Source organism: Rattus norvegicus, chromosome 15 (assembly GCF_036323735.1).
Source record: "Rattus norvegicus strain BN/NHsdMcwi chromosome 15, GRCr8, whole genome shotgun sequence".
NCBI lineage: Eukaryota > Metazoa > Chordata > Mammalia > Rodentia > Muridae > Rattus > Rattus norvegicus.
This window is the reverse complement of record NC_086033.1, coordinates 60,811,809-60,838,353: the sequence shown is the minus strand read 5'-3', so window position 1 is coordinate 60,838,353 and position 26,545 is coordinate 60,811,809. Positions and strand designations below refer to the sequence as shown.

Genomic DNA, 26,545 nt, shown 5'->3' with positions numbered 1-26,545 from the left:
TTCAGTCTCTGAGGGCCCTCAAGAGTCCAGTTCAGCTGACTCTGTTAGTCTTCCTGTGGAGTTCCTATTCCCTCCAGGGGCCATAATCCTTCCTCCTACTCTTCCATATGAGACCCCGGAGCTCCATCCAATGCTTGGCTGTGGGTCTCTGCATCTATTTCAGTCAGCTGCTGGGTGGAGCCTCTCAGAGGACAGTTATGCTAGGCCCCTGGCATGCATGTCTTTTTGGGTCTGGATTACCTCACTCGGGATGATATTCTCAAGTTCCATCCATTTGCCTGTAAAAGCCATAATGCCTTTGTTTTTAATGGCTGAACAGTACTCTATGGTATGGGTGTACTACATTTTCTGTATCCATTCTTCAGCTGAGAGGCATCTAGGTGGTTTCCAGTTTCAGGCTATTACAAATAAAGCTGCTATGAACGTAGTGGAGCAAGTGTTCCTGTGGTATGGGGGTGGGGTGGGGGGACTTTTGGGTATATGCCCTGCAGTGGTATACCCGAGTCTTGAGGTAGAACTGAGAAACCACCAAATTGATTGCCAAACCAGTTGTACGAGGTTGCACTCTGCAGAGGAATCTAGAGTGGCCAAGAAGCAGTTAAACGTTCAACATCTTTAGTCATCAGGGAATGCAAATCAAAGTGACTCTAAGACTCCACCTCACACCTGTCAAATGGCTAAGATAAAACAGTCACGTGAGAGCACGCGCTGGCCAGGATGTTAACAAGGGAAACACTCCTCCACTGCTGGTGGGAGCGCAAACATACAAACAAATTTAATCCTAATAGTGACTGGAGGTAGTGGCTAAGGGTTGACAGCTGCAGTTACTGTTTTATTTCCACAAATGGAGGCACACCATCTAATTTAGAAATTATAAATAGTTCTTAGATCTGTATGACAAGTTTGATTCTACGTTATATATTTGTATTCCTGAAGTTTTCTCAGACTGAAAGGTACTATGCTCTGGTGGTGAGAGATAACATAGCTAGGAAAGACAGACCATATCAGTGGTTCTCATGCTTAAGCCTGTGATTTAGAACATGAGCTTCGAGTCCCACAGTCTCCTCCCTCTTTCCAGCCTGCTTTTACACAGCCTCAGAGAGCTAGCTGCTTGGGAATGAAGAGTCCCAGTCTGCAGCTCTGACTCATAGCCCACAGATGACAAACTAGAAGCAAAGCAAAAGATTGTATCACAGAAGCAGGGCCGCCCCCGGGACAGCAGTAAAGGCCTGCCCTGACTAATACTATCTGTGAATTACCTGGGAGCCAGAAAAGAGGACCTCAAAATTCACCGGTGACATACTTCATAGGAGGGATGGGTAAAGTACATTTAACAACCTGGAAAAGTTGTCAAGAAAGCAAAGAGAAGACCTAGTAAGGACAATGTTATTGATTAAAAGAGGGGAAACAATGGAACAGCTGCCCAGGGAAAAATAGTTTGGGATCAAGCTGAGGAAAAATTAGAAACACAATGCTAAAATTTAACCGATCAAGTGATCATTTAGACTTGAGTGAGAATGTAAGCTAGGTGCCCAACAGTTTACAACAGCACTGTAGTAAGACATGTCAGATTCAGTACAATGAAATCAAGCAAAGAGCGGGAGCCGGGATGTACAATGTGTGACTGTGAACTCAGTCCTATGCCTCACGGGTTCACCTAAAACAGAGATAGTGGTGGGAGAATTCACAAGCACATGATGACAGCAACCAGCCATAGGCTCAAAGACTATTAGGAACAAGGACAGACATCACATATCTTAGTTTCTCTTCTGTGCTGTGAGAGAACACTCTCACAAAAGCAACTTACGGGCTGAAAGGCTTATTGTGTCTCAGAGTTCAAAGGTTCAGTTGATCATGGTGGGAAACCAAGGTGGCAGGAGCAGCTGGCCCAACAGCAATTAGAAAGAGGGCACTCAGCCACCTTCTCCATTGTCTACAGCCCAGGAAGATCCTATTCTATGGAATGGACCCATTCGCAGTCAAGATAGGTCTTTCCAAATCAATTAACACAATCAAGATAATCCCTTACAGATGCTCTCAAGATGGTGAATTTAACCTAGACAACAATTCATCACAGCTTACCCTTTCTCCTAGGTGATTGTAGAACTTGTGAGGTTGATATAATCTTGGATGTGGTGAAAGACACAAATATAAAAATTTTGATGAAACTGGAAATCAACCAGATACAAGTCAAAAATAATTTCAAACCCAAAGAGCGACGCATAGCGATTTGAGGCTTTATCATAATCTGTGCTGCCAAACGGGAGCAGCAGGCAGTCAACGGGAAAACCACCACCTACTGAACTGCTAATAAACGTTTCTAAATAGGTCTTTCAAGTGTGTAGTGGGGAAAGCTGAGACGCAGGAGCTCCCAGAACTATTCGGGAGCAACAGCAGCTGCCATGTGCCCTGTCCCAGCCCTGGATCCCTACGTCACAGAGAATGATGTGGTGATGGCTCAGTCGGATTCAGCCATGAGACTGAAGTATGCACCTTTTCCATTTCTTACCAACACTTCTATCTGCCCTGTGGGATTTTGCAAATTCCAAATTTTGTGCTGTCACATCCTGTTTTCCTCGCCCTGGGAACAGCCCTGTGTGTGGATGATTCTATGCTTTGTGAAGGCATTCACTCCAAGCTCTCTGATTTTACAGGGGCTAATCGTAGAATTTGGCACCTACTTGCTACAAAGTATACTTCATTTGGTTTTGGAAAGGGAAAACTTTGAAGACAAAATAGAGAAAACACAAAATGGTTTAAAAATAACTACATTTTAAGTAGCTGGGCTGGCTACGTTATCTAGAGAACACAGTCACAGGTCCCTTTTCTAGAGATGCCTGAGTCTACAAAGAATCTTACTCAATTCTCAAACAGCCATGGGTGCCTGTAGTTAATAAAGGCCGATCAGGGACAAGAGTGAAGTTCACAGTCCAGATGAGACGAGCACAAGCCACGTCACTGCAGTAAGCACTCGCGGCATCCAGTATGTCCAGAGAGTCACACAGCGTTGGCCTCACGAGCGCAGGTCACAGGTACAGACCTCTCCCCCAACTTTCTTCCATTTCCTGAATGTGATCATTCTCCTGCCAGTATTCTCAGACACACATTCATTCATTCATTCATTCATTCATTCATTCATTCGGATTCTCCCGATCCCAGCCCTTTCCTCAAAGCTGTGTTTCTGAATTCACATACAGCCTTATCTTCAGTAACCACAATATCCTGTTCCTTTCTCTAGTTAGAAAACTTCCCATAATTCTGTACGACTCAATGTGAGTGGTACCTTCCTTCTCCAAATATTTTTACTGTATCAAGTCATGTCACATTTCAAAATGTTCTGGGTTTTAGAGTATTTCAAATTTTAGATTTGTGGACTAGGAATATTTTGCCCATATGATGCAAGTCAGGAGCTTAAAGTTTATTTAAGTTTAGCCTGAGTGCTAAGGCAGTTGCAAGTACCTGACACCACGGTGAGCCTGCTGCATACATTCTTACTCAATCGTCTTAGCTACCTGCAAGAAACTATTTTATTTTGATAGATAGGGAAATCAGGACTCAAGGAGTTTAAGGACACACAAAAATTTGTGAGGAAAGGATTGCTCTCTAAAACTCATACCCTTTCTATTGAGTGGTACAATTCCCTACTGTGGGCGATCAGGGGAGCAAATGTTGTACACGATCTAAAACATAACAAAAGACGAAGTTAACCAAGAAGTTACCAATCAATCAAACTCTGAATAAAGAAATAAAAAGGGTTGTTCAAGTTCAAAACTTTTGAGTAGGACACAGAATCATCTAGTCTGGAATACGCTGATCACAAGTTGAGACAGACAGACAGACCAGCTGAAGTAGAACTGTGCTGGAAGCGTCTCTACTTGTTATACACTGCTGTGAGGAAAACAGCCAAGGGCAGACATCATACAAATGTGGACTTGTGCCTTCATCTTTGTATCTGAAGAGCAGCAAATGAGACACAATCTGGCAGCTCACCCTACCTAAAATCAGATAATACTGATTTTAAAAAGGCGTGTACTTTTATTCAAGAACATAGAAGGCAAATATTCAGGGTCCTCTTTCGTGTCAGATGAACATAAGATCATAACTTGAGTAAGTGACTTCACAAGTCTTTGTGTGAACGTTGCCTCCCACAGACTCTTCCACTCGAAATACACAACTAACCACATCACACCTATCAATCGTCTAAATCTCTTCAGCCACACTCTTTAGACACCTTGATTTTATCCACAGACACGAGTTGCTCAGCTTGCTCATCATATACACCGTGGTCATCAGAACCTACGCTCTTAGGACCACGCTCAGGAGCCCCTGAGCGCTGCATGGTGCTTCACTTGTCAGAACTGTTTGAAAGGCTCTTGTAAGGAATCTCTTCAAAGGACATCCATAAATCAAACTAAGAGGAACTGATTAGGGGACATCGTCAGCAATCCACTGGAAGAACTCCACAACAGACACAGCAGAGACCTTAAGTGATCATCCACACACCAGAGAAGCCCTGTACATCCTTCCGACTGCTAGTCTGAGGTCCTTTCAACAGGTTTCACTTAAAGCAAACATTAAGGTCTATGGGAAATGTAACCCTAATGCTGCAGGTAGGGAAAATCCCTCTGTGTTGAGATTAGTGAGAACTCTATACTGTTTTATCTTTTAAATTGAACCTTTTTCTCTTCTACTTTACACAATCAGGTAAATATTTAATATGACTGAGTAGAGATATTTAGGCCCTAATGAAATGAATACCTATTTTGTTTGCAACACTGTTATCAATCAATTATATAGCAATAGGTACCATAAAACATAAACTTTAGAAACTATCTTCACACATTCATTTAGCTAGTGTCAGAATTAGCACCGATTATGTGCTGGCAGAAGGTGTCACCATTTTATGGACCACTTTTTACTTCATAACAAAATGTTCATACTAAAGGCACTTAGACAGAAAGCAAGGAATGCTGTCTCTAATCGTCTAAGATTCTGAAAGCACCCTGAGTACCAGCTTCATCACTGAAGATACTGAAATGCCAGACACAAAGAAACATCATGAATGCTATGTCTATGTCCTTCACTTAAAGGGGAAGGGCCTAAGACCCAAACACACTTGTTACAATTTAAAGGCTGAAAACCAATGGCTTAGGCATTTTGAAGTTTAAAAACGAACAGAGCAAGTCCAAAGTTAATACAAGAACAAAGTAATAAAGACAAAATCAGCAATTCTAAAATGAAAGAAAGACATAATTAAAGTAGTTTCTTTGAGTAGAACAAGATTATTAGCTAGGTATGGTGGTGTATATCTTCAATCCATGCACTGGGAGGCAGGGGTGGGCAGATCTCTGACTTCAGGATCAGCCTGATCTACAGGGCCAGGCCCAGGACAGCTGGGGCTACATAGACCCACTTGTCCCAAACAACAAAAACCAAACAAGCACAAACAGGAATAAGAGGGGGGCCATTATTTACCTTACACTCCTGGGATTACACACGTATTGCGGTCACAACACATCATCCCTTTAGTGTATATTTACGTGTGCATGTTGACAACCGTGTGCGTGCGTGTGCTGGCGGAGGCCAAGGTTGATGTTGGTAGTCTTCCTACGTTCTCTCCTCCTGACTGAGGCAGAGTCTCAACTGAGCCGGGAATTTACCAACCTGGCTAGTTTGCTTGCCAGCTTGCTCTGGGCCTCTTTGTGTCTGACTTTCAAGGGCTAGAATTACAGAGAGATGTTTATGTGAGTGCTGGGGACCATATCTGGCATTTATGTTGGCACTGGGGATCTGGGGACCTAACCCTGCTTCTCATGCTTGTCCTTGGACAAAGAGCTACAGTCACTGAGCCTCCCTGCAGTCCCATCCTATCCTTTTACAAGTCCTGGGATGTGTGTGTGTGTTGCTCTAAAAATGTATGTTTCCTTACACGAAAGAGCATTTTTCTTAATGTGCTATTCAAAACTTTCTCTGTTTAATGCAAAGCAACCATTTGATTGAATCCCTTCATATTTATTGCTCCTAACAGTCATTTTTACTATTGTGCACTACGGGCAATGTGCCTTTTCTCCAACGTTAATGGCTTTACATATTTTCGCTTGGTTTTCAAGCATCTGGACATGATGTGGCATGCTCTGCTTTTCTCTTTACCATACTTGAGATCCATTAGGCTACTGAGGATCTCGTGTTATTACATCAATTTCAGGAACTTCCTTGCTGCTACCTCTTCAAATATTTTTCTGCTCTCCCTCGTCCCCACTTTTGAGACTTTAGTGCTGATATATGTTATTCTTTTTCAGCACTGCCATTCTGCATCTAGAACTCCTAATTAGTGCCTTGTTTTGCTTCTTGGTTCCCTTTTAGAAAACTTGAAAATGTTTATGCTGGCTATTTTATAACTGCTCTATGTTAATTCCATCATCTTAAGTGCATATTTATTAATTTTGTTGCTTCTTTCTATGTCCCACATTCCTTACTGCCTCCAAAAATATCCATTTTTATTTTTAATGTTATCTCGCATGAGGAAGAAGCTCCAGAATTATAAAGATGATGAGCTGCGTTCTTCCCTTTTTGCTTTTACGCCTCTATCCTTTCCTCTAGCTGCGGTCATTACGCTGAGCAGGCTGCTCTCCATGCTGGGGGGAGGTGTGCACCCACCAGCAGCAGCAAGCCTGTGTTCTTCCTTTCTTGGTAACCTCAGCGTGGTCCAAAGAGGCTCTTACTTCTAAAGCATACCTGCATAGGCAACCTCCAACCGCCACGGCACCTACGCAGGCTCAGGTGACTGGCTCAGCTCACAGGTCCCTAAGGGGATGCTGTTGCCAGGGCCTCTGACTCTGTCCAGGTCTACGGCTCTTCCTGGGCTGGGGCTCCTCAGGGATGAAATCCCAGATGGAATGTTTGTTTTGGTTTGCTTTGTTTTTATTTTTTTTTTATCATATCTCAACTTTCCTTTAGAACTTTTCTCTGTGACTTTTGACCTGCTAACTGTTCTTATTCTAAAAAGTTCTCTCAGGAACTCATAATTATCTAGCAAAGAACTCAAACCAGATACTCATTCTTTTAACACAGTCCAGTGTTCTTTCCCATGACAGCATTTGTTATCTACTAGGATCAAAACAATAATCGACACTGGGTTTAAACTGCTCAATAGTTGGGGTGTGTGTGTGTGTGTGTGTGTGTGTGTGTGTGTCTCGCTTGTGTCCTGATTTGCTCCAGTATTTAGTTTCTAGTAGATCTGCTGCCTGCATTTGGTTTCTAAAATGAGAACCAATCCACTGCTAAAGCTTAAACAACTAGGTTGAGAAATCTCATTTGCTTAAAAGTTATCCCTGAACCACTAATCCAACCATGCAAAACTAAATCATCCACACAGTGTCTAAGGAAGGCAAGAGATACTATGTCCCTTCCATAGTGCGTGCTCCTTACCCCACACTGGGGCCCACAAACCTTGTTGCTCCTCCCTGTCAGCCGGCTTAGCTGAGTAGCAGCAGGGGCTTGGGCTCCATGTGTTTTCTGACTCGAGCACCTAGATGTTGATGAGACCTGCTGCATCTCTTTGTGCATAAAACTTGTTAACTATTAACTTGTGTTTACAAGGTATTCATCACTCAATAGCTTTTTAAAGAGATTTACTTATATCCATGTGTGTACCTGAGAATGGGCATCACACATGTGCACAGGCCAGAAGAGGGTGTCAGACCCTCTGGAACTGGAGCTACAGGGGCTTCTGAGCCACAGTGTGGGTGCTGGGAACCAAACCTGGTCCTCTGTAAAAGCAGCCGGTGCTCTGAGCCCTGAGCCATCCTTTGCCCATCATGGCGTTTTAAGGAAAGTGGCTTTTAAGACAGTATATTTAATTCACAGGAGAGAGATGAATAATGTAGTCACAGCTTACAGGCCTCATGGACGATTCTCCTACCTGTGCAGCTGGATATATTCTCGGGGCCTGTTGAGCAGGTGAAGGAATCGGTCCACGATCTTGTTCTTTCCTACACCCTGCAAGTACACAGAGTCGAGCAGTAAGACGCTTTGGAGGTAACTTTCTGGCAAGCTACTTCTTCAAAGGTCTACTACCTTTTGCTGTTAATAAAACCCAAACCAGCAAACATGCCTGGCACCTCTCCAGTGACACAGAGGCCACTGAAGGCTCTGATTCTGAAGCATGGCCCCCTACACTGTCCTTATGAGAGGAAGTCCAGATGCTGGCATTGACCGCTTGACCTTTGTTTTAGTTTCACAGTTAAGTCTCATATTATCACAGAACACTGACAATCAGGTACATATACAAACAACGGCTTTGCTTCAGTTCCTCAGAAACACATCTTTCCATTATAGGAAGATAAATAGACCACCATAGTTCTTCTTCATTTAGTCCTGTGCTTTTTCCTTTAAAGCTCTGGAAGTCTAACATTGGGCGCATTAGCACAATCCAGATGTATGTGCTCTTCTTAGATGTGTCCTCCTTCCCTCTGACTCGCTGGATGTGACCTTCTGTAGAGGGTAGACCTGTTACTTCCCTATTTGAAAGTTTGCAGGGAACGGCTCAATACAACTAAACCTAACACTGGCGCTGTGCGTGAAGAGCCACAGTTAGAGAGTTGAGGCTCGGTATCGTGGGAAATATCAGTAACAGCAGTAATTTCTTATACTTTTTCAAGGTTTCTGTTAATGTCTTCACATTTAATCACTACGCGGTTGTGGCACCAGCAGTTAGGAACTAAGACTGTCTTACTCTCACAAACCCAGAAGGAAGGCTCAGCAATGCTAAGCAGTACAATAATCACAGTCAGTGACCGAGGACTCCGTTCTGGGTGAGTTTGATCCTCACAGTCGTCATTTTAGTTCCTGTGCAGTGGGTTATATTTTTCAGTATGAAATTCATTTAGGCAGTCTGGGCCTCAAGCTACTTCCTTACTTACTCTTAGAAGCCATCCCCCAAGCTCCTACCCACATTAGGTTATGAAAGCTTAAGAACCACTGTCAAACTCATTAATAACAGAATAATGGCTCATTTCCTCTCCTAGGAATCAGCTTAGTATCTACATGGATTTTACCCACAAAAAAACATAAGCCCAGCACAGAAGCACAAACAAGGAAAATTACACTTGCACATTTGCATGTCAATTAGGACAGGATGGAAGTTTTAAATGGCATGCTGGAAGAAACATACAGTTTAAAATAGATAAAGTCAGATGAAGATGTCTATGTTAAGACTTTCAGCTCTTTTAATTTCTGTAATTACAGAGAAATGCGAACAACACAGACTTAAGGTAGCACCAGAGACAGTAAAGATCTGAAAGCTGAGTCCTGAAAAGCATCAGGAGTTTTGCCTCCTCATTAGCCACAGAGACATTAGAGACAGAGCCTGGAAGCCCCTGGGGGGCGGGGGTGGGGGCGGGGGCGGGGGCGGGGGCGGGAGCGGGGGCGGGGGCAGGTTAAGATGCCCGGGCTCTTGAGCAGCTCCTTGCTGTCATTGGGGTCTCTAGGACACTGACCTCCTGTCTTTTTGCTCCACAGCCTCTGGGCTGTCTACTTTGTGCCCATGCCTTCCTTTTCTACGCATAGTTCACACTTCTTTGCTCAGCTACACTGGAGACCCCGTTCTTGCTGACCAGAGGGATGCTCAGGCTGCACTCATCAGAATCCTGTGCAGTCTTTCCTCTTATGTCCAGCGGGACAGCACTGCTATGAAAGCCAGCACTCGTGCAGGAGGGTATTAGTACGGGACATGTCTTTTTCCCTCCCTCCCTTCCTTTCCTTCTTCCGCTCTCCATTCTCAGCTCCGTAAGTACACAGGGGAGCCCTGTCCTAGACGGGCTCGATATGACAGTGCACAGAACACCTGGCCATGCTTCGCCTGCAGTTTATGGGGAAACACAAATGGGGTGGAACACGCATCATATTGTAAACTACCGTGTGCTGTCTGAGCCCATGGAAAGTAGAGAGTTGGATGGGGCATGGTGGTAAATGCCTTTAGTCCCGGAATGAGAGAGGCTGAAGCAGGTATCTCTGTGACATTGAAGCCAACCTTGTCTACACAACTGGTTCTACAACAGCCAGCCAGCGCTAGAAAGAGAGACCTTGTTTCAAGATTCAAAAACCAAAACAAGTTTAAAAAGCAGGCAGAGCAGGGAGGCCCTCTTTCACCTCCTTCAAAACCCGTGTCTTGGGACAGCCGGCCTCCTTACGCTAACAAAAGAAAAATAAAATGAGCTCAAAGTAAAAGCACCCTGTCCTTGAGACCAGCCAGAAGGTGGACACTGCCCAAAGAGGCTATTGTTGCTGATCCCATAGTACAAGATGCCCATGCGGAAGAGAAGGCCAAGCTCATTCATGGAGAGCCTGCTCTGCTCTGCTGAGCCAGGACATTGGTTTCCGCTAGCTGACTAAGTGCACAGGTGTGGCTACAGTTTCTAAATGCTCACCACATTCATTCCAAGAAACACACCAAAGGAGATGCTTTCTCCACTGAGGCCTCCAGCTGGCTGTTTCCATGGGGCTTCAGTTTCTAAAGGATGTTTGTAAGCTCCCCAATTTGGTATTTTGTTTCTTTGTTTGTTTGCCCTCTTAATTGGTCTACTCCAGCTGTGTCTGCTGGAGGTTGAGAGCATCTGATTTGGTGACGGTTGCTATCTGCTGCTTCTCTCTGCTGCTTGTTCTTTCCGCTATCTTTGCTTGCTCTATCCTTACAAACTCACTGAAAGTGAGAGCGTGGCTTTCACAGGCCATTTCCTAAGCAATACAGAACACAAGGGAACACTGCTGGGGTTCTGTGTGAATGTGGTTACATGAGGCACCCAAGATGCTCTGAGATTTAACCTGAGGCCTAGGAAGGCCCATCACATTGTAAGATTTGACTTAAAATAATCATGAAATCAGAAGGTATGGGGAAGGGGCACAGGGAGTGTCCTAGTAGAGAGAGTGCTATAAGGGGACTTGTGGGTTTCGTGATCCAGAGAGGTCTGCAAGAAGTCAAAGAGCACAGCAGAAGTGGAGAGGGAGGAATAGGTCGTCTGGGGAGGTGGTTCTATGTGTGGCAGAGCCTAGGCAGCCAAGAGTGCACTGTTTCCAAGAGCAGCCACTGAGGCTGGGAGTAGCAGGCTCAGATGTTCAGTTCTGGAAAACTAGTCTGACGGAATGACAGAGAGAAAGGAGTGAGAGCAGAGGGAAGCAGCAGAGAAACTCTTTAAAGACTTCCACAATGATGGCAGCCTAAGCTGAGGAGCAGAGAGCAGGCCACTTATTTAAGAGACAGTAAGGAAACTAACATCGCTGTGTGATGGAGGGTCTTCATCCCGGGCTGAGAGTGGGAAGACCAGGCCATTATCTGAGAAAGAAACGAGGGGAAGAGACGGGTTGCTGGCTAGGGGAGGGAAGTTTACAAAGGCAGTTTAATTTTGGACTTGTTTATTTTGAAGTGCCTGTTTCCCACATCTGGTTCTTCCTCTTCAATCCCCTGTCTCAGCTCTGGAGCTGCACATCCTCCTGGGCTGCTGGAGAGGGTCCTGCTTGCCTCCCCACTTCCACCCTCTCCACAGGACAGCCCACAGTTTGTTTAGCTCCGTTCCTAAGCCACAGAGCTCACCCGGTCATTTCCTACTTCACTTCAAGAGGCACTCACAGTTCCTTCGAGGAAATGCAGAAGGAAGAATCTGGGAAGGAATTTCTGTAAATATCCGGAGCAAAGCGAAACAATTACAGCTGTTTGTTCCTTCTAATCATAGTTTTTGTCTAGAACAGAAAATCCTCAGGATTACTTTGAGTAAGTACATAAATAATGTCTAATTTTTCTGTCATAAAAATTACATACGCTCCCCTCTTTTCTCACTGGAAAATGTAGAAAATAAGACACTATTCAATGTGTAACTGTTAAAAAAATTACCTGCTAATATTTTCACTTTATCCCTGTGCAAATATATCTTTACTTACTAGCTACTATTCTATAAGTGTAGCTTGTCTCTTTTAATAAAATTAACATAAAATAAATTCTTACATAGGTATTGAGATTATATTTAGTGAGTAAAACTTTTTTAGCAGGAGAAGGAATTGGGAGATCTCATGAAATGAGTCTTTTCTTTCCATCATTGGCCTGCTGAGCTTGTCGTGACAACACACTAGGAGGAAGCGGCTTCAGAAGGGCAGGAGTCAAGGGTCTGTCAACTCCAGCACTGGGCGGCTGAGAGTGACAGAGGACATGAAGCTCACGCACGGGCAGCACTCAAACTAAAAGCAGGAAGCCACCCTCCTCCAGCTCCGGGAGCTTGGGGCCACAACTTTACTAACTCCAACATATTCTGGGGTCACAAAACTTATGAGTCTTATTATTTTAGTTAAACTATGTACTTGGGCAATTAAAGTCATTTGCAGAAGAAAGAGATCTAGGCTGTCTTCCTGAACACGCTATCTGTAGTCTATCACAGAGGGAAAGGAGAAGGAATAGGAGAAAGAGGCCAAGAAGAGTAGAGATCAGACAGAGGGAAGTTTGTCTAGAACTGGCTTTGGGTCCTGAGACTGAAATGTGAGACTTCATGTCAGTGACAGGCCTTGAAGAATCTCCTCAGCAGAAGCAACCCCAGGCCGATGCTCTCCTCACTGCTGAATGCTCCTATCAGCCCCCAAGGCCCATCTTGTCTCATCTGCCATTTTCCAGCCACTCCTCTGCTTTCTGGTGAAATGTCCTTACTCCTCCACAGCTTAGCCTGATTACTGTTTTTCTCTCCTTCAATCCTAGCTCAGAATCACTCCTCTATCTTCCTACAACACTGCCATGCCCTAGAGGACACCAGTAAAGTCAGGTACCTCTGGAAGAGGGCATCCCTCTCAGATGTCTATCTCTAGTGACTCAATGGAACCTTCAGGTAATAGGCACTAAAACGGAAGGAAAGGGGAGGAAAGGGGAGGGAGCTGGAGCCCCGCACTCAGCTCTTCCTAAGGGGACAGACACCTTGTGTAGGTGCCTTCTGTTTTTTATGATGAAATTTTCTGTGACACTTTTAGTACAGAAAGTGGAGAGTAACATTCCCAGAGCTGCTGTCCATGTGCAAATACCCCTTCAGTGCAAAATGGCTCCAATGCTCACATCAGCCACGCGCACGGAGAAACTAGCGTGCCTGTTTTGGAGGGAGGCAAATTAAATTAAGTTCTAGGCCACGAAGAACTGAAGACAACCCCATGTGGTAAAATGTCTTAGGCTGTACTTCAAATCTTTTTTTTTTTTTTTTTTTTTTTTTGTGTGTGTGGCAGAGATGTTTATTGGCCGGAGGTTGTTCATCTGCGCTGTGGCTTTTCAATGAAGCCATCTCAAGTCCAAACGGGAGTTTAGGAGGCAGAGACTTGATTAATCCACCTATACTGCTTGACCCCACCCCCCACACAAGGAAAGTGTAGTACCTAGCCATTTTTTGCCAATGACTACGGATAATAACATAATAATAATAGTAATAATAGTAATAATAATAGGGGCTGGGGATTTAGCTCAGTGGTAGAGCGCTTACCTAGGAAGCGCAAGGCCCTGGGTTCGGTCCCCAGCTCCGAAAAAAAGAACCAAAAATAATAATAATAATAATAATAATAATAATAATAATAATAATGATAAAAACAAAAACAAAAAACCCAACCCCCCACAAAGCCTCTGTTCTGACCACCCTTCAGTCTTCTGCTGGATCAGAAACGCCCAAACTGTTTAAGTACATATGCAGTTTTGTTCTAGTTCAGTTAAGGCCAATCCTGTTTCTTCCACTAGTTTGCTCAGTTCATCACATGGAGAGGGGCTGATTTGTTCTTCTTCTGATCTCCTCCACAAGGTCTTCTCTTTGGACATCCATCTCTTTTCTGCTCGTCACTGAGCAGAGCTTGATGACACCATCTTTAAGCTCCTGTTCACCAATGATGGCCACCAGTGGGATGCCTGCTTCCTCACAGTACTGCAACTGGTTCAGTAACTTTGGGTTCTTCTTGTACAGCAGCTCAGCCTTGATCCCAGCATCCCATAACTCTGAGATAAGCTTCAGTCTCTCCTCCAGCAGCTTCTTCTGTGCAGATGCCACAAGCACCTGCAAAAGTCCACACCTTTTCCTCTGAAGCCTCTAATTTTTGCTCTACAATGGGGAAGATCCGTTCCACTCCAATACTGAGCCCAACACATGGCACCTTGCGCCCTTTGGGGTCAAATATGCCTTCTAGCCTATGGTAGCGCCCTCCAGCAGCTATGCTGCCCACACCCAAGGGTTCTTTCCCAGCTTGGGTTGGCATTTGTAGCAGCACTGCCTCATAGATGACCCCAGTATAGTAAGTAGTCCAGCCCTTGAGCAAGGTTCAGGTCAAAGGAGATCTTGTCATCAATGCCAAACAGGGTTAGATACTCAAAGAGCAGCTTTAGGTCTCCCAGGCCCTCTACAGCCTGTTTGCTTTGGGAGAGTTTAGGATGCTGGAGAAACTGTTCCACCAGAGATACCCCACCATGCTGCTGGACATAGTCCCCGATATGATCAGCCACTTCGGGTGCAAGGCCCTTCTCTCCCACCATCTCATTCTTCACTTCCTCCCAGGAAACCTTGTCTAGCTTGTCCACGGAGGAGCAGATGGTACGGAACTTGCTCTCAGGGACACCACAGGCAGCAAACATCCAGTCTAGGATGTGCCTGTCATTTACCTTGGAAGTTGCCGATCTGAAGTGAACTCAGGATCTCTCACATCATCTTTAGGCACTCTGCATCAGGAATCATGGGGTCAAACTGTCCAGCAATGTCAAAATTACACTGATAGAATTCACGGTAACGGCCTCGGGTCATAGCTGGGTTGTCCCGGTGATACACCGTTGCTATGTGGTAGCATTTAATGTTGGTCAGTTTATTCATTGCTAGATACTGAGCAAAAGGGACAATAAGGTCATAACGGAGGGACAACAGCTCCCCACCCTGGTCTTCAGGTCATAGATAAGCTTTGAGTCTTCTGTGTACTTTCCAGTTAGTGTCTCCTTTAGTTCAAACACAGGTCTATCGATCACTTCTGCTCCATGGCGTTTGAAACAGTGGATGATGACATCAAACACCTTTTCTCGGACTGCCATCTGCAGGGGACTATAGTCTCTCGTGCCCTTGGGGGTTTTGAGGACAAACTTCTGTTTGCCTTCATCATGGCCCAGCTGTGCCTTCAGTTTTAGGAGTTTCGTCACCTCCTCCTCGATCTGCTCAGCGGATGCTTTCTCCTCCTTAAGGCCCCTCACATGCGATCCCTGGAGTCACACCAGCTCCTCCAGCGCAGCACGATCTGCCATCCTGTCTGCCAACCAGAACTGAGCTGTATTTCAAATCTTACCACACAAGATGGACATCAAGAGGCAGCTTCCTTGACTGCTTTTAGGAGGGTTTGTGTCACAATGTCATAGAATCAAACAAATGCCCATTAATCCAAGGTCTTTAAAACTGACCTGACCAAGTATGGGAATGTTCTGCGTGGAACTGAGGGTGCCCGTGAGGGGGCAGTCCAGGCCTCTCCTCTCCGGAGCTTGCATTGACAAGCACAGCTCCTGCTCTCCACAGTGGCTTGCTCTGTCCTTCTTTCTGGTTTCCCTTAATTCTTGAATAATTTGTACAACGTTGCTTCAGTCTACATGATATTTAGAAATTATCTTTCAATAGCATCCCTTTGTAGAAAAGTAACTGAATGTCAGTAAATACTACACACAATACACAATAACAAAGTAAAGTAACTGTGAGAACCAGAAAAATAAATTCTATCTGGCTTTTTAAAACTGAAACTTGATGAGCCTTCCAAATTTTGCTTACCATTTCTTACAGTCCATTACACGGAGTGTGGACACTAGGACTATGATCTGCAAAACTGTTCTCATATGGAGGTTTTTACTCAGTCTCTGGGCCTAGGTTTGCTCATCTACAAAGGCACAGGCTATTATTCTCTAGATACTGCCACACCCTTTAATCTTATGCCCAAGAAGGAGATTGCTGCTATACAATCAGAGGCAATTTCTTATTTTTTCAAGTTCTCCCAATAAAAACAGACTATATAATCAGAAAAACAACTTTACTGAAAATGAACAGGAAATAATCCTAAATATTCACAAAGATGAATCTTGTAACAGCCAAGAAAAGAAGACAGAGTCCAAAGGTATGGCTTCCACACAAGTGATCATAAAGCTTCCTGCAAAAGGCTAAGAGCCTTTCCTTACAGGAATAAAATCTATACTTCTGTAATCTGCTTATGGAATACACTGCTACTATATACAGCAAAGAAACTTTGGAAGTGTGGTCAGCCTCAGTACCACCAAAACCGCATGGAGGGGATAGGGAGGTCAACGCATCTCGTGAAGAAAATACAAATCCAACACAAATGTGAAAAAATGGTTCACTAAAAAACGCAAGGCAGAAAAACTAAATTTGTGGAGAGAATATAATAGAATAGCAAAAACTTTCCAGACTACATACAGATCAGGCAGTAGTCACTGCAGAAAGCTCGGAAAGGTACAAACAGTAGCCTAACGGTGAGCAATGGTGTGCAGGATGACACCAAGTCCTCCCTCGCCATGGGGCCCCCTGGCTGCCAGAGTCACTGGAAGTGTGGCACACTTAGTTATCCAGTTCCCTGCTGTCACCAGGGAACAGACGAGAACATTTCTGGACAAACTGTTCAGTCCCCCTGCAGACATTAGACAGTTACACTGGCACTCCTGTTCTGATGAGCACAGGAGAACCTGCTCAGGCCCATTTCCAATCAGTTAGCAGAATTCACACACTCTTTAATTTTGGCAACAAAATACGTGCAGCATCTTAATACTAAATAACTCAACAGGCATTTGTGAAACCTTTGTCTACAGAAAAACTGGTCATAGTCAACCTGTAACTAATAAAGGGAAGAGGATATACAAAATAATAACAATGGTCGCAGAATGCTGCTTGGCTGACATTAAGTAAATGTTTCTGACTTTTACAATGCAAAACAGATAAAATCAAATGCTATAAAATTAAAAGGTTATGTCTATCTTAGAACATATGAATATAATTTAACTTTGTTGTGTAAATTAACCAAGAAATGAAATAGGCTTAATAAAGTTTTATCTAAAAAAGTTTCCTCAATAGAAATTCACTAGATTGGTATAATCCTATATATTTATACTACAAGTGGAACAAGATCTTCTCAAAATAAAGGTAACAGGAGAAAACATCCTTTTGGTATGATGTGAAAAATAAAACGTGGCTCCAGGCTCACATACTTAAGGGTGGCTACCAGCTGGGGGCACTACTGAGGTGACAGGGAATGATGGAGCTGACATTGGAATGGATGACTTGATGGTCAGGTCTAGTTGAAGGAGGTCACTGAGATGTACCTCTGAAAGGTTTTAGGCTGGCTGTGCACCAGTGGAATGGAGTCAGTCGGCCAAGGCTGAGACCTCAGGAATTCTTCTCTCACTTCCAGTCTCTCTCAAACAGACTGATAGATACTGACGGGAACAAACCAGCAGTAGGATTAGACTTCAGAACATGGGAAAGAGACCACTAAGAAATCTGCAAAGAGAATGCACTACAAGACAACATGCAAAATGGCTGTCAGTAAAACATTTGCCACAGACATGAGGGACCGTGCTCAGATTCCCAGCACCCATGTCAAAGGCACAGCCACAGCAGTACACGCCTATAATCTCAGGACTGGGGAGGTAGACCAGAGATCGCTGGGGCTTGCTGGCCAGCCAATGTAGCCAAGCACAACCAGTGAGCTCCAGTAAGAGACTCATCTTAAAACCTGCAGTGGAAAGTGGCTGAGAGGATGTCTGACGCTGACCTCTAACCTGCACACAAGTGCACATGCACATGAACACATGAATCTCAGAAGTTTTGGAGAAATAGAAGATTTTCAGGTGTCACTGACTGTTAAATAGGATAAATATGTACTTTTTTATATAAATGAATGTCTTTTATTCTGTAAAAAGTGCAGTCATAACCATTCAACAAAGTCAGGCACTGCATTTTTGCTGCTGTTGTCACTATTATTAGAATCAATAGAATAGAACTTGTGTGGTATTGGAGAAAATGGGAGCTTGGGAGACCTAGGTCTGCCACTGACTAGCTATGTGATCTTGGACAATACTGGAGCCTTTTAAACCTTGTCTGTTTATGAGGAAGGTATAGAAAGTTCAACTTTTATTTTACTCCACAGTGTTATTGTAGAATCAGTAAATGATTAAAAGCAAGAGAAACTGTAATACACATATCACTGCTTTAATCCTTATTTATAAGAAAACTATATAATTCAACTACAGCTGAAATTAAATATACAGTACAACTATCTTAACGTTGAATCAGAGTAGGAAATGGCACAGATGTTTAGACAACAGCAATACTGAATTTCTCTGTGACACCAGCTAAAAAGGCTTCCTACAGAACAAAGCACCTGAGGGTGCTCACAGGCTAAGATGGTGAAGCAGGGACATGTACCAAAAACAACACAGACAAGGGCTGAGGAAAGGTGGGCATAGGAGTCTTGACAAGGGAAAAATATGAATCATAAAACACTAAAAAGGGAAGACTAAAGACTTTAGCAGGCAGCTCTTATTTGGTAAAACATAAAAAATTGGCTTAAAATGAAAAAGGTTAGGAGTGATTTTAGCAGATTGCTCAGGTAGCAGCGACTGTAATTAATTCCACCTCATTAAGCATAGGAAACGCTGCTGATTCGCTGTGAAGTCTCGCCTCATACTAAAACCAAGTGGCAGTGGGTAGCAGAGTGTGTAGTTGGTTATGTCGCTGATTAAACACTGATTTCTAAAACAAAACAGGCAAGAGTTTAAAATGCTTCTTATGCAAGAGTAGTCAAGCATTTTAGACGGTGTTAGAAAAATATATTCCCATCAAATGGTCTAGCAAAATGCTCTCAAAACTCATGCATGTTGGGGGTTGGTCTGGTGCTGTGTATACAAATGCTAAATCCTGTAGCCCAAGGTCTGGTTGCCCCAGGAAAGAGAATTCACACATGTACCAGCCTTTATTGTGTAAATCTTGCTCCCTAACTTAAACTTAGTTGGTTACTAAAAGGCTAGAATCTGTGACTGGGCAGTAAAGAGAGAAGAAAGGCAGGACTTGAGGATCCAGTAAGGGGTCTCAGGAGGGACAGGGAAAGAAGCAGAAAGGAGGCAGAGAGGGAGAGGCTGCAGTGAGAGGAGACGGACCAGGAGCACATGGCCAGGAGAAAGGAACCTGAGGACTAGCTGAAGGAGGAGAGATAACCTGGGCGAGGCTCGGACAGCAAGGGCCACACAGCTGGGCTGTAAGTCAGAGAAGCTCACAACCTGCCCGCTAGGCTAAGGCTCGCAAATAACGGGCCAGCCAAAATACATGATTTATTTCACACAAGTGTTCTTCGTCCAAAACGTTCATTCGCGGGGGCTTTGTAATTAAATAGAAATGACATACCTGTAGGCTGACCCAGTAACTCAATTTCTATAAATATTTGTGCTTCATATGGAGAACTGTTCAAAAAAAGAGGGGCTGGGGGAGGGTAACCAGGCAGTTTGTTCTTTGTATTCCCAGGGCTGGGCACTCGCCTTACCCCACCCCCTAAGCACCATCAGTTAAGAAATGAGCAGGCAGCTCTCTTTTTGTTAAATAGAATGCCATGCTAACATAATAATATAAAAACAAAGACTCCTGATCACAAGGGGAAGCTGCAATGCTGTAACTACAGGGGAGGGAGCACTGTGCAGAGCTCCCACACCTGCAGCAGAGGCTCCTGAGTGACCAAGCGTGTGAGTCCAGGGCACTTGTCCCATTTGGTTCAAAGGTGGCAATTCTGCCTCATTTACTAAATGCTGCTATGGCATAAAGTCCTCAGTGAAAATAGAAATTTAAAAACGTATTGTGTCTAGGTAGAATGTAAGCCACTTTATTCTCATTTAATTTGGCAAGTGTTGTACATGGGCCTGTTTTCAGCTTCCTAACAGATATATGTGGAATTCTGTCTAATGCTATAGATACTCAGGCAAGATGGAATTATATACAAGGGGGAAAGGTAGGATTGGTTTAATAAAGGTAAAAATCGTTGAGATACCTCAAAATCAACACTCAGTTCCTCTAATTTCCCTTGCTTAAGACATGCGGCTAGTATCCCAACAATCTTCTAAAATAACCATAGATACAATAAAACTTAACCTTCTGCATGGGGCCCGGCCGACTCTCATTTGTGCATAGGAGGCTGGGCAGCGTCTAACTGTAACCACTCCATAAAGAGTACTGAGTGTATTTACATGTATGCAACCCACTGTTGGCATCTCTGTCCTACTTAATCTCCACAGCCTCTCTTCACTCTTTCTGTTTCCGAGTTTCGTCAATGTTCTAGAAAGAGAGGGAGGAGACAGATCACTTCTGCAGTGGCGATCTTTTCTGATCTTCTCAGTGAGAACAGCAGCTCTCCACTGCAGGGAGCTAAGAGTCAGGAGCCCACCGCCTGCAGCCTACGCTCCCATCTGCCTGCCTTTTCTCATGGTGATGCTTTACGAGGCAAACATGAGTGCAGGTGAGCAGGAATATAAAACATTGGGAAGCAGGAAAACCCACTGGGCGGCAAATCTGGGTGTTACTGTTCAAAGCTGCAGGAGGAGGACCTAGTCACCATAACTAGGAAAGAAACCATCCTGAATAAAGAGTGGGGAAAAGGAGCAAGCCAGCCTCATGCTGCACTCGCTAAGGGCCCTCCGAGTGTGTATGCTCACACCCTCAGGAGCAGGTGGACAAAGGCTGACCAGAGCCTTGCCCGTTCTACACACAGATTGAAAACAGGTTTGAGTGGAGCCCAGTTGGCTCAAGTGTTTACCCTGTTCCATTTGGGTCAGCTCCACCTTCTGATTGCTAAATACAAGCATGAGACGCCACTCTCAGCTCAGTGCTAGCTATGATTGTTCGGAGCACAAAGATCACCCAGCTCTGTCGCAGGGCTCCAGTCTCAGACTCTGAGCTATCTCACGCAAATGGGCACTGCGTCACGTGCTCACCTAGGTTCCTACTGACCCAGCAGGGGCACATTTATAGAAGGGTTCAGTCCATTGTTTTCAGATCTCCTGGAAAATCTGTCTAAATTTTACATTCAAAGTACTAATATTTTATGAATTATTAATAGTTATACTTTACTGAGTAGGACATGTGGAATCCTCTAAGATACTTCTCAAATACAAATACCTGATAAACACTATACACCAAGCGTCAGAAAGGAGGCCCAGGAGCTCAGTGGCTCACTCACATTGGTAGACAGGGCAGTAAGTTTGTCAATCTAACCAGACACGGACAGAAACCTAAAAGTGGTATACGTTATCACTCCAGAGGACTGAGCCAGGACGGCAAGTTACTCAGGGTCCTGGACAACTAAAAACCTGGGCGTGCAATGGGTCTCTGTGCTTGCTTCATTTCCACAACAGCACATTGCCACCATGAGGATCAGAGCACACGGACAGAGACAAGAGCTGGGGTGGGCGTGGAGGACCAGAGGCTGGATTACAGCACCAGGACAAAGGTCCACTCGGGAAACAAAGTCTAACTTACTTCTGAGAACAGATTTCAAGGTGAGGAATTCTCAAGACACCAGGCTGAAAACAATGCGATCAGACATGGAGACATCAAACGACTGTCTGAAGGAGTCAGAGCACTCCATCAGATAATTTAAAAGACACTGAGAACCAGTGCTGCTGCTGCTGGTGCTCCTGGTGGCAGCAGTGAAGGCTGTGGCAGCCCAGAACTCAGGAGGCAGAGGCAGGTGGATCTCTGTGAGTTTGAGGCCAGCCTGGTCTATAGAGGTAGTTCCAGGACAGTCAGAGCTACATTAAGAAACCCTGTCTTGAGAAACAAACAAAAAAGACACAGGCAGCAGAAATACTTACTCAATCTAAACATCTCCTCAACACTGGTACCCAATATATGCTGGTGATAGACGAGGTTTATAATAAAAAAAATCAGAAAATCCTCCTGATATGAAAATGGCTGGCCTATCAGTCATGCCTTAACTGCTAGAAATCTGCCGTTTGCACTCCAGCATCCTGGAAATACTATCCCCAAAGCCCCAGCGGCTCTGGGTGCACTCAGTCTACTCTCTCTGTCTTTCTGATCTGTTGATGAGTTTGTCAGCCATGTCTGCTTCTAGGGCCATTCATTTGACAGCAGGAATTTTCAAAGGACACACTAAGTGCACCAGGCGTTAAGTGACAAAAAAAAAAAAAAAAAAAAAAAAGAGTGTTCAAAACTCTGGGATTGAGCCGGGCTAGATGGCTCACACCTATGAGCTCAGCATTCAGGAAGCAGAGGCCGGTGGAGCTCGAAGAGTTCAAGTCTAGCCTGCTTTACAGAATAATTTCCAACCCAGCCAGGGATACATCGTGAGACTCTGTCGCAAAAACAGAACTCCTAAGTCCCTCTGGTACAGATTCCTGTTCTGATGGTAAAGAGCTTTATGCTGAAAATTTAAATATCTCATTTTACTAGGAGGAAGAAGAATCTCCAAGTTCTTATTCCCAAAAGAAGAAACTAATGTGTTAGCACTCACTCCCCTGTGCTTTCTCCCAGCCAAACTCATCTGGTTACCAACCGATAGTAAGTGCTCTCCAGACTCACCTGGTTACCAACCGATAGTAAGTGCTCTCCAAACTCACCTGGTTACCAACCAGTAGCAAGTGCTCTCCGAGGACAAAGTCTTTAAGCATGTCTTCCATCACTACCATGTGCTAGAAAACAAGGATGCAATCGGATAAGTAAGAAAGTTAGCTCTCCTGTTAGCACAACGTTGCACAGAAGTAAGCGTGAGCATGTTTAACAGCGTTGTCTTGTCCTCATCTATCTTATTTGTTTAACCTGCCACTGTGCGTTCAAGTATTTTTTTCTTTTCTTATTTTCTCTTAAAGTAAAAGAAAAGCCTGTCACAATCTAACTGGTTATATCATTACTGTTAAATTTATGTTGTTTTGCAACTTAGAAACCAGCTACAGTGTGGCCCACTTCATAAAACACCTGAAACAAACAAACAAAAAAGAAAATTGGCTATAAGATGCTATCTACGAGTACAGAACATATATTGCAATAAGTAACTGACCTGAATTAAATACATTTTTATTATTGTTGCTTGAGACAAAGTCTCTCTCTCTACCTCTGGCTATCCTCGACACTCTATGTAGACCAGGCTGGGCTCAAACTCAGAGATTCACCTGCCTCTGCCCACCTAGTGCTGGGATTAAAGGTTAGAACTATCACACCTAGCTATGATTAAAAACTTGTTTAATGGTGTGGATATAAGTAATTTCAGTAATCAATTATATTATCAATATGAAAACTTCAAATATTCCATCTGAACAAAGGCAAACTATTGACACTGTAGACTTGGCTTTAATTTAATGACACATTTAAATTGACGATTTCTAGCATAAGTGAACAAAGGCTACCAAAAGCAACCAAATGTCTCCATTTTGGGTTGTGTGTGTGTGTGTGTGTGTGTGTGTGTGTGTGTGTGTATGTGTAGAAGGCACAGAAAACAGAGACACCCATTCACACACATAGCTTAACCATTTCCCTCCGAAGCTATGTAAAGTCTTAGAACTAAAAAGGCACCCTATACCTTCCATTTGTTTTCATTTGAATTATGACACAACATAATAAAAAAAGGCAAAATTCTGGTTGCAGCAGCCACAGAAGAGGCTTTCGTTCTCTTTGTAGACTGTGAAATAGGACACCTGAATAGGCTACAAAGGCTCATGGGACAGAAGAAGAGCTGTGCCCCAGCACAGTCTGAATTCCAAGTCCCTCTTCTAGGTTTCTGGATCAAATCAGCAACAGCTCCAAGATGTTCAAGGGACTCGAGATCTAGCTCTGAAAAACCCACACACTCTACAGGTATTTTTCAGAATTTTGCTTGCTTGCTTTTCTTGAACTGATTTTTTTTTTGACAGTCAAAATCTGTCAAATCTGTAATGTTTTCATTCATTTTTCCCTTAGAACTTATTAAACAGTTAATTTTCCTTCCCTTAAGAATAATGAATATATTGGCTTTTCTTACTTTTCTTAGGTTAGAAACACTGAGGAACTAAAGTTTTAACAAGATTTAAAGTGACGTGACTAAATTTATTTACTGTGTTTCTGGAACACTAAATAAAATAAAATAAAAAGCACTGGGTTAACAGTATAAATAGAGTATCCTAATAGAAAACAGATAAGACTACCTTCTAGAACAATGTTTCTCAACCTGTGGGTCGAAATCCCTTTGGGGATTAACAGATCCTTTCACAGGGGACGCATATCAGACATGTACATTATGATTCATAACAGCAGCAAAATTACAGCTATAAAGTAGCTATGAAAATCATTGTACAGTTGGGGATCTCCAGGACATGAGGAACTGTATTGGGCATGGCGGCATTCGAGGGTTGAGAGGCACTGCTCTAGGAGGACGACCTAGGACATCACTTACACTGGGACTTGCTGCATTTAACTAAGTGAAAACTTGGTGGTACTTCCTAAAACTAACAAGCCAAGGAGCTGGAGGAAAGGATACAGGCACCCCTGGTCGGGCCTGCAAACGTGACCCTGCAGACCCTGGGCTCTGGCTGCACTCCCTCTCACATTGTCTACCACACACCCTCATCACACCTGCCCCGCTGACCAGCACCCGTGAGCACCAGCTGAGGCTAAGGGCACTGCCCAATCCTCCTGCAGCACTGTATTTGCTCCTTATCACTCTCTTCCTGGCTTTCTTTTAGGTGCCCAGGATATGACAGAGTGGATTGTGCCTACATGGACACAGGGCCCCGTCTGAGGACCAGGTAAGAGAAGTGAGCAGAAGTGCGGGCTGGTGATCAAAGAGCACAGGGCTTCTCCCTTGCCCTTTCCGAGCCAACCTTCCAAACTGAAGACAGGTTTTATCTTGTGAACTTTCCTTATGATCTTGTATAGTTAATAAAAATCAAGGCTCTGCCTTACAAGCCTGAGGACCCAAGTTCAGTCCCGAGGCCCACATGGTGGAAGGAGAGAATGGATACTACAAGTTGCTGTGTGTTCCTCTTGTGCATGACATGTGTGTGACCACATATATACATGAACTCACAAAATGCAAAAACAAAACTCCAGAGTTTTCAGCTGTAGGAGATTATAACATGAGACGTGTCTGCACGCTTTCTTCTAGTGATCCTATTCCCCAGTTTCAGAAACTCAACCAAACCTGACCCCTTGCTTCCTTGTCTTAAGCTCTCTCCTTCCTCCTGTACCCCAGCCTACTAACAATGATCCTTTTCTGTCCCTTGATCCCACTGACATCACCATGGCCCCTCTGCACATCATGATCCTCTCTTACTAGGATCTCGCTAAAAACCAACTCTAGTGACTAAGACACATACAGTATACTCTTTCTTTTCTATGGCCACAGCTGGGAGTCAGGGCGTTGATAATTTCCGGCCTAGATTTCACTGGCCAATTTAGCTTCTGAAACTCCCATTTCTCTCAGGGAAATTTGTTCTCCACACTACAACTGTGGCTGCTTCTTTGTTCAGATGCTTGCCACTCGTTTTTCAAAGTTCCTTAGATGACTCTTAATGCTTTGGGAGTAGCAGTTTCCCCTGCTCCTGTGCAGGGCCAACCTCTGCTCTTACCCCCGCCACACACATACGCCATGCACCCCTCCCAGTGCAGGAATGATTTTCTGTTCACTCTCTATCCACCAGATGATGTGCTGCCTGAGAGAGTCTGAAACCAAGTCCCCACGTGTACCACCTAAGGAGTCCTTAAGGTGTCCACTCCCACTGCCTCACCTCCCTCGGGTTCTTTTTTTTTTTTTTTGGTTCTTTTTTTCGGAGCTGGGGACCGAACCCAGGGCCTTGTGCTTCCTAGGTAAGCGCTCTACCACTGAGCTAAATCCCCAGACCCCTCCCTCGGGTTCTTAACTGTGACCTGGACAGTTTCAATAAGCACTGCTCAACTGTCTGTCTCATCTCTCACTCTTGGACAGCACAGGAAGGTGAAGAGAAAGTTAGTGAAAGTACAGTGTGCTTAAAATCTGTCGCTGGTTTCCTTGACAAGGACCTGAATTCTTTCGTTAGTGAAGCCTGCACAATGCCAGTTTCCTCAGGTACCAGCCTCATCACTGGACACTTTTCTGGAAGCCAAAGCTCTGTGGACTGAGCTCAAGGGTATGCGGCTTTCTAAGAGACTGTCTCTCACACACAGCCAAGGCTCTGCAAACAGATAACCATTTTAGCCTGAATGGGTTTCCAACGCTGCCTTGTTAACTAGTTTTCTGAGCTCTTTCCAGTCAGTGGCCATCAGTCACCTCCTTGGCAGTACACAGACCTGTGTGTACCTCCATCCCATTTGTAGTAAGCATATGTATTTATTGGCCTGTATGGTCCACTAGATAAAAAGCAATTTGAATCTTGGAGTTGCACCTGCTTGTGTGTGAACATTTAATCTTGGTGCCCTGATACCTTAGGCCCAAGACTGACTTGTGTGTTTAACTTTTCAGGTCTAAAGTTCCTTCAGCTTATTAAAAAGCTATTAATCTTGTTATTCTACATTTC

At 44.1% G+C, this 26,545-nt stretch overlaps 1 protein-coding gene and 1 pseudogene across 4 annotated transcripts in view; both read right to left on the bottom strand.

Annotated features, from left to right (window-relative positions):
• Positions 1 to 26,545, bottom strand: part of Vwa8 (von Willebrand factor A domain containing 8) — a 324,208-nt gene that overhangs the window by 147,618 nt on the left and 150,045 nt on the right. For all 4 annotated transcript variants that reach the window (XM_063274157.1, NM_001427283.1, XM_039094044.2 and 1 more), the window contains 2 exons: positions 22,643 to 22,714; positions 7,922 to 7,998 (listed from right to left, as the gene is read on the bottom strand). In XM_063274157.1, coding sequence (XP_063130227.1) covers positions 7,922 to 7,998; positions 22,643 to 22,714 — 149 coding nt within the window. The remainder of the gene's footprint in view (positions 1 to 7,921; positions 7,999 to 22,642; positions 22,715 to 26,545) is intronic.
• Positions 12,292 to 22,636, bottom strand: Hars1-ps1 (histidyl-tRNA synthetase 1, pseudogene 1; annotated as a pseudogene).